At 46.5% G+C, this 7,831-nt stretch overlaps 1 protein-coding gene and 2 long non-coding RNA genes across 3 annotated transcripts; 2 read left to right on the top strand and 1 right to left on the bottom strand.

The window, feature by feature from the left end:
• Window positions 1–407: 407 nt before the first annotated feature.
• Window positions 408–1,646, top strand: LOC124471491. Its single transcript, XR_006956547.1, has 3 exons — window positions 408–529; window positions 647–704; window positions 1,253–1,646. It is a non-coding gene; the product is annotated as an uncharacterized LOC124471491 (long non-coding RNA).
• Window positions 1,647–2,281: 635 nt separating this feature from the next.
• Window positions 2,282–3,315, top strand: LOC124471183. The gene is made up of 2 exons (XR_006956494.1): window positions 2,282–2,552; window positions 3,038–3,315. It is a non-coding gene; the product is annotated as an uncharacterized LOC124471183 (long non-coding RNA).
• A 1,827-nt stretch (window positions 3,316–5,142) lies between these two features.
• LOC124471275 (olfactory receptor class A-like protein 1) lies at window positions 5,143–6,370 on the bottom strand. The gene is made up of 2 exons (XM_047025695.1): window positions 6,283–6,370; window positions 5,143–6,092 (listed from the first exon to the last, which is right to left on the bottom strand). The coding sequence occupies exon 2, from the start codon at window positions 6,085–6,087 to the stop codon at window positions 5,143–5,145; it is 945 nt and encodes a 314-aa protein (XP_046881651.1). The 5' UTR covers window positions 6,088–6,092; window positions 6,283–6,370.
• Between the last annotated feature and the right edge of the window lie 1,461 nt (window positions 6,371–7,831).

Raw genomic sequence — 7,831 nt, 5'->3', positions numbered from 1 at the left:
TAAAGTTTTACTGTAACCCTTCTTTAAGTTGATCATTTTATAAGGTTTTAGAAACTTGTCACTCGTCTACTGTCTAAACCAGGCTTTTTTTGCTTTTACACTTTGTAAAAAAAAAAAACATTGTGAGGAGATGCAAAAATTATGCTTGAAACCATTCCCTTCAGTGCTGGATCTTGCTGCAGATGACCTGACCCCCTAGCCCCCCTATCCCCTCCAACCCTCCCAACTCCTGGCCCCTAGCCCTTAAACAGGATCATTAACCCAGATTAACATCTTCAATCTCAGTGAAAGATGCAGATGTCCCCTGTGTAAACCGTGGATTGGCTCATCCATGAAATTCATCTCCTCCAACTGACACCCCAGTGTAGATCACCCCTCCCAGATATTGATTTCTCTTTCCGCTCACAAATTCCAAGCTTCACATCGACACCCAACAGAACTAGCGGTTCTGATACAGTGGCATCGTCATGCTCACAACCACCCATCTTATTTGTATCCGTGGAGGGTTCAGACCAGATGAAGGCTCATGGTGAGTTACAAGTGAGACGAGCAATGGCGACGGTGTTCCACCGTCCCCGCTGCCTATCACAGCATTCCACCTATTTTGTCCCTGTGTGTATAATACATTGAGCAATTTACGGTCTAGGAGTGAAACCTCCATGCACTGCTCAGGTGTTACGTCCTGCTGGGAGGATTTCAGGCAGGTAGGCTTGAATGTGCTACATGCCCAGACACAGCAGCACATATTTCACCAGAAAGAGACTGGTGCAGGCAGGGAGGCGGCCGACCATATACCGTGTCTTTGGGGTCCTCTAACACATAACACAAACCCATATGCACACACACACACACTGATAGACCTGCATACATCCACACGTATAAAAACACGCACACACACGATATCGACACACAAACACACATCACATGACCACATAACCACACGGGCAGATGCACAAAGAAACAAGCTGTAATTTTGGTCTCTGCCTCCAATCTCTCTCCCTCTCTCCCCCCCTCTCTCGGTCTCTCTCTGTCTCCAACCTCTCTCTCCCCCTCTCTCGGTCTCTCTCTGACTATAACCTTTCTCTCTCTCCCCTTCTCTCAGTCTCTCTCTCTCTCCAACCTCTCTCTCCCCCTCTCTCGGTCTCTCTCTAATCAGTGGTCCAACTTCCAAAATGAAAGCAGTGGTAACATGTGACGTTTCGATCCGGTGTCTCATGAGCTGTTTGCTGAACACTAAATGTGTTTGTCACAGGGCTCTTTATGGCTGCTGAAGGAGGCTGTAGTCCGAGTCCTCCATCAGCTCCAGACAGCACAGCAACATTCCGGGCAGGTTGGAACAATGTCCTCCTCTTCTGTGAAACTGGGTGGATGAATGCAGAACTGGCTTCTGTCTGACTTGCATCTTGTTTGTTTACTCATTGCACCAATCAATGTATTTTACCCTATGTAGATCTTGACATTGGTTTGTAGCTCAAATCTGGCTTTAGTGGATACTATCATAGATGTAATCTATGTTCTTAGTGCTTATATGTTATGTTATTCTAGGTAGCTTGCCTTGTTTTGTCCCAAGAATTTCAGTGCCCGTCTGACCTTGTGTTGTTCTGTGCACCTGACAATAAAACTTGAAACTTCTATATGCAAACGACAATAAAGTTGAAATCTTCTGTACTAGTGTATCACATGCCCATGTTACACAGAAAGAAAACTAATGAACAAACTTTAGTAAATTAGCTAAGCTGTAATAACAGGGGTGCGAAAGGCAGTCTTGTATCTGCAAAAAACTGCAGGTTTCATCCTCCAGTTTTGGCATTTGCCCATAGAGAGAACAAGTTATTCAGCTAACGTGTTGAGTCAGACTCGGCTCAGTAAGACGGAAGCGGGAGGTTCAGTAGGAGAGGGGTCGTTATGTCCAACCTTTCAATTCACCATGGAAAACCCTGCCTTATAAAGGGACATCACAGACACCCATGGCTGAGCTCTTGGAAACGTCTGACAAATAAACCAACAAACAAGTGCACACTAGGCTGACTTTCCATTTTTTCAAATCAGAACTCATCAGTTCTTCTCTAGGTGAGTAAATGGTGGTGTGTGTGGGAAGGACTGGTTGGGCCATGTTTAGGGGTTTGTTCATGAGTTTTGATGTGTCACCGTGTTCTTGGGCTGGAGGACTATATTTGGGCGTAAACCTTCTCCAGGGTGGAGGCGGGTGGGGCTTCTTCAACGCTGCGTTGTCATTGGTCAATGGGAGAGGCTAAATTGCGAGTACCTGGGGCAGGTCAATAGAGTGACAGCAGACACAGCAGAGAACAACTTGTCTGGATTACTCCTTTATTTCAGAGAAAAGCTTGATATATCTTTTGTTTGTTTTTGTGCTTTATGGAGCTGTTAGGTGTGGAGCTAATCCACCTTCATCAGTGTTGAACTGTGTGCTGTAGTTCTCAGTTCTTAGCTGTTTCCGTTTTGTTTGTCTGTTTCGTATGTTTTGCATTCTTCTGTTCACAGATGTGTATCCAGGCAGAAACAGGACTGTGGATGGACATCTCCAGAAGAGGGTATGTATTTCACCTCAAAAGATCAGTTAAACCTCAGAAGTGTTCTTTTTTTTACATACTTTCATGTATGTACAGTACAGTAGTTCAATGTACGGGTGTTTCTGAGGAAAGTTTGGAGGTGAGGTTGGGGTTGGTGGCGGTGTAGGAGGGGAGGAGGGGGGAGAGGGAGAGGGCAGTGAAGCTGTAGTGGTAGCTCGAGGGGGAGGCAACTGATGGGGGATCTGGCCCCTGGGCGCCTGCCTCGGCCGAGGCAGTCACCTGGGACAGGAGGTCGCTGGAGGGACCTGACACAGCTGGAGCAGGTCCTGTCTTGTACAGGGGAGAGGCTGACACACCCTGTACACCCAGGAACAGACACACACACACGTAAAGGTGTAGAGACACATTCATCTACGCCCAGTTTTTTGCTGTGTGTTTAACTTGCTTGTGAGTGTTTTGACAATTTGTTCCATTCTGACTTTTATGTTTTTTTGGTTTCCTGACAGGGAGCCAAGGAGCCTGAGGTGGGAATGGCAGAAGATTATGTCATCTACAGCCTGATTGGCTCATCCATGCGTTCTATCCTTCATTCCACCGGAGTCTGTGTCATGAGCCAATCAGATTTCAGTGGTGTGAAGAGTAAGAAGCATGGAATTCATCATCAGGAGGCAAAAACACAGCAGCATCAGTTATTCAAGAAATCTATGATTCAGTTAACTCTGTTGTGTTCACCATATGTAGAATATTAAACTTTATGGAAGAATTCATGAACATAAATCACAAATCAAGTTATACAGTTCAGTGTTCATCTATAATGCAATATCCATATTTGTTAATATTTCATGAGAAATTTGTGGTGTATGCAAATAGAAATGTTTATTTAAGTTTAGTTTTATTGCTAGGTTAGGGCTCTTGTAAGGTCTTAAAAAAACATGGAGGAAGGGCTGAGTGTCAGATGGACAGATACAGACTGACTGACAGACAGACAGACAGACAGACAGACAGACAGACAGACAGACAGACAGACAGACAGACAGACTGATTGATTTATTGATTGATCGATCAATCAATCACATTGACCTCCACTGAATATCAACTGACAAGTTGACCTTTTAACCCCAACACACCTTTCTTCCATGTTAAGAACCCCCCCCCACACACTCACACACACATCTCCAACATCCCCCCCCCCCCATCATCCTACCCATGTCTCGCTTTCCAAAGGCACAACTAAATCTGAGTAAACAATCACATCCTATAACTGCTTCATATTTATCCATTGTTAGCGATGAGCTTCTTGACATGGTTTTTCCACACAGAAGTCATCACTATTAACAGTATTCCCATCATCCTTTCCTCAGACCTGATATTTGAACATTATTTAGCCAAACTCCAGACATCGCATTGATACCACAGTGTTTCCACTGATGCCGCTCTCTGCACCAGAGGAGAGAAATCTTTGGAACAGCTTTTGACTTTCTTCTCAGATGAAAGAAGAGTTTTCAACCCCTACCTACCTCAGTCTCTAAAGAGCAATTAACTGTCCTCATTAGCAACAAGACATTTCACATTCTCTAGTCAAAGCATTAATTATAACCAGAGATGACTCTTAAGTCATCCGACAGATGCAGCAAGCAGTTCAGTCATCCAATTCTAACCTTTCCGCACAATTAAGATGATGGAGAATAATGAACAAAAGTTATTATCAAAGACATACGTGTCCTTACGGTATCTCTCATGATTCAAGTCTAACAGCCTTCTCTAATACGTCAGAATACATTCAACATTTGACATGTTGCTCATTTAGCAGACGCTTTTATCCAAAGTGACATACAAATTGTAAATATAGAAAGTACAGCAGAAGATATAAGTGCAACGTTCCAGGCACAGAGTGGAAAAAAACACATCTCAGCTACCAGGCACAGAGCAACAATAACATCTCAACAGTATCATGTGGGCGATATATATTGTGTTCCCTAGCCACATCGCATGAATCGCAAAACAGGCCCAGGAATGTATTTCACGCTGTACCCTTCTGACATCCATCATCATTAAGGTAGCCACACATTCTGTCTTCTTTGAGTCTAAAGAGAAAAAAACACCTTGAAGAAGTTATAACAATACCTCAAGAATTAACACTCCTACTGTTATCATCATACGAACCCTGGCAGTGCAAGCCAGTCCACATTGTTGGTGTTCTACAAACAATATTCCCAGCCTGAGATATCTATGGCTCTTCTTCCTGCACTGCTAAGCTTCAAGTTTAGCTATGTTTAAACTCTCATACTCTGATTCATACCATGAGGCAGGTGTTGAATGAAGCAGAAGCGGTTATACTGCATCCAGTTAGCCCAGACTCTGGACATGTATTACCTCAGTAGCCACTGTCAAGTTTGTGATGGTCAAGTCAATGCTGACCATGACGTGGGAAAGAAAGCAGTGTCTCTGGCCTCAACAATGTAATGTATTGATTTACAAGAAGCTTTTAATCCAAAACAACTTGCAGAGAGGCAGATTTGAACCTGCAACCTCTCGATCTACAGTCCAATTCACTACCACTAAGCTATACCCACCTACATCTGCGGGAAGCAAGCGCACTCCGACTGGGCCTTCACATGGTGGAGAGCGTGGTGGCTTTCTCCAGCGTGGCCTTCTCCTGGGCCCGGCAGCTCAGCTGGTTCTTCACCTTCCTGTTGGAGGCGATGATGACCATGGGGCTGAGCGCCGCGTACAGCGAGGAGAAGAAGATGCGCAGGTCGGAGATGAGCGAGGAGGACATGGTCTGCCTCACCGTCAGAGTGTACACCCACAGCCCGTTGTCCACCCCGTAGAACAGCACGTACACGGTAACCAGGGTGACCACGGCCTTGGCGGCTCGCTGCTCCGCCCCTCCCCCGCCACCGCGGAGCCCTTTGACCTGCTGGCTGTGGCGGTAGAGGAACACCAGGATGATGAGGCTGGCCAGGGTCATGAGGATCATGGGCACAGCGTCCCTGGTCACCTGGGCGGCGCCGTTGGCGTCGCGGGCGTCAATAGAGGGGAAATGCACGAAGCAGAACTCCACGTTGATGCTGTACTGCATGGCGGTGGAGTTGTTGTGGGAGCCCTGGGCGAACATGACGGACGGCGAGCTCATGACCGTGTTGATGACCCACACGGTGACGAAGGTCAGCGCCAGGTGGCGGGCGAGGAGGTCGCGGGCAGACGCCCAGCGGGAGCCCGGCGGGGCGATGCTGAGGCACTGGTAGGCGCTCAGGACGAAGGTGAGCCAGATGGAGAGCGAGCGGGACGTGCGGTACACGTAGATGACCGCCTTGCAGCCCGTGTCGCTGAAGACGTTGGCCAGGCCGAAGGAGGCGAGGACCTCCAGCAGGCAGCGGACCCCCACCACCAGCAGGTTGGCGCAGGCCAGGTGGAGCACGATGGCGTCGGCGGGGAGGAGACGGCGCTCCTGGTGGTACGCCAGCAGGAAGGCGGCGATCACGGCCACGTTACCCGGCAGCCCCACCGCCGTCAGAGACAAGTAGAGCAGCCCTCTGACCATCAAATCAGACATCCTGCCTGCGAGGGGAGAGTTGATAGACACGTGTGGAAGACACACGAACACACAGAAATATCATGCGTGTATGAGACACTGTGATATAAACAAAAGGAAAATGAAAACATTGGGAAGCTGGAGAACACACACAGAATCGACCCTGCGCTCTAATAGAGTACCACCAAATACCACAGACTGTTCTGTTTGTCTTACCTGAGAGGACGTGGAGCAGGTAACTGATAATTAAACCCCCTCTTAGCCCAGATCAGACTCCCCAGGACAAGTCAGAGTCACACTCCTCTTATAGCCCCAGTGAGATGAGATCAACATGCTCCAGTGAACTTAGCCTCCTCTGTTGCAGACAATTACCTGAAATCAATGCAGATGACTGCATCTGTCCCCGGCTAATGGGCCCAGTAATAATCCCAGTGTCACTCCTACCCAGGGTCCCTGTATGTGGCAGGCACACAGCCAAGCTAGTGCCAGGGAAACACCGCCTAACGTATAGAACACTATATAATACTGACGCCTAAAGGTATGCTGACTTCCAGAGAGCTTTAGGGAGAGAGTTGGAATGCACAGAATGCTGGTTCAGAGACAGTGTTCCAGGGTAGATTGTTCCGTTCAATCAGAGATGTCACTTTGGAAGACATAAACAGACTCATCCACCTACTCATCTGTGTCAGAGTTACATTGATATTTATTCATTTAGTAGACAATTTTATCCAGAGCGACAAAAGTGCACACAGAAAATGCAGCAAGCATATGTTCATGACATGAACTAGCTAGTCGTTGTTGACACTAAGGCAAAGGCCAAGAAACAGTCTGTGTTTATAAGACACAGTGCACCAAGATTATAGCTTAACTACAACATCCCAAAAAGGTACATTTTGCAGAAACTACAAGATGTAACATGTTCTGTGTTCTATAGTTAGAGTTTCTTTGGAACGTATGGAAAGCCCTGAGGCATTCCACCTCACTCCGTTCTGTGAGTCCACATCCCCTTATTCCATTTCCAGTTGCCGGCTCTTCTCCACAGCGGGTGTCAATCTCTGCCTGTACTTTACAGGTGACAGCTTAGTGATGACTCCTGGGTATTGAGCTCTCCTGCAGAGTATATACCAGGCTCCGAGCCTTTGTGTTCCCTGTGATTAGATGACTTCTCTATTATCAACTGTGATCCATGTAGAGGATCAAATTGATGGTGAGGCTTCAGCGCCACCCATTGGAGAAAAATTTAACACAATGAAGCCTACTTAAAGTTAGATGTTACAGTAAAAAGACAGTTTGTTTGTGTCTATTGTGAGTTGACACTGGAAAGTGTACAAGTAGCATTGGTGTTCAATAGTGACGTGGGGTGCTATTTAATTATTCAGCTGAAAGTGAAGCAAAGTTATTAGTCTAGAGCACAGTTTTAGAAATCTTATCATCTTATCTAATGCTGTCCATTGACTCATGGTAACTTACTCATGAGAGTAAATACATTATTACTGTAATGAAAATGCCTCATTAGGGCTTGATAAGACATAATATCCTCCACAGAGAAAGAGAGAAAGACTGAGTGTGTGTGTGTGTGAGAGAGAGAGAGAGAGAGAGAGAGAGAAAGAGAGACAGAGAGAGAGAGAAAGAGAGACAGAGAGAGAGAGAGAGAGAGAGAGAGAGAGAGAGAGAGAGAGAGAGAGAGAGAGAGAGAGAGAGAGAGAGAGAGAGAGAGAGAGAGAGAGAGAGAGAGAGAGAGAGAGAGAGAGAGAGAGAGAGAGAG

Source organism: Hypomesus transpacificus, chromosome 9 (assembly GCF_021917145.1).
Source record: "Hypomesus transpacificus isolate Combined female chromosome 9, fHypTra1, whole genome shotgun sequence".
Classification (NCBI taxonomy): Eukaryota; Metazoa; Chordata; class Actinopteri; order Osmeriformes; family Osmeridae; genus Hypomesus; species Hypomesus transpacificus.
Note: the sequence above shows the minus strand (reverse complement) of the source record. Positions and strands in the feature narration are given on the sequence as shown.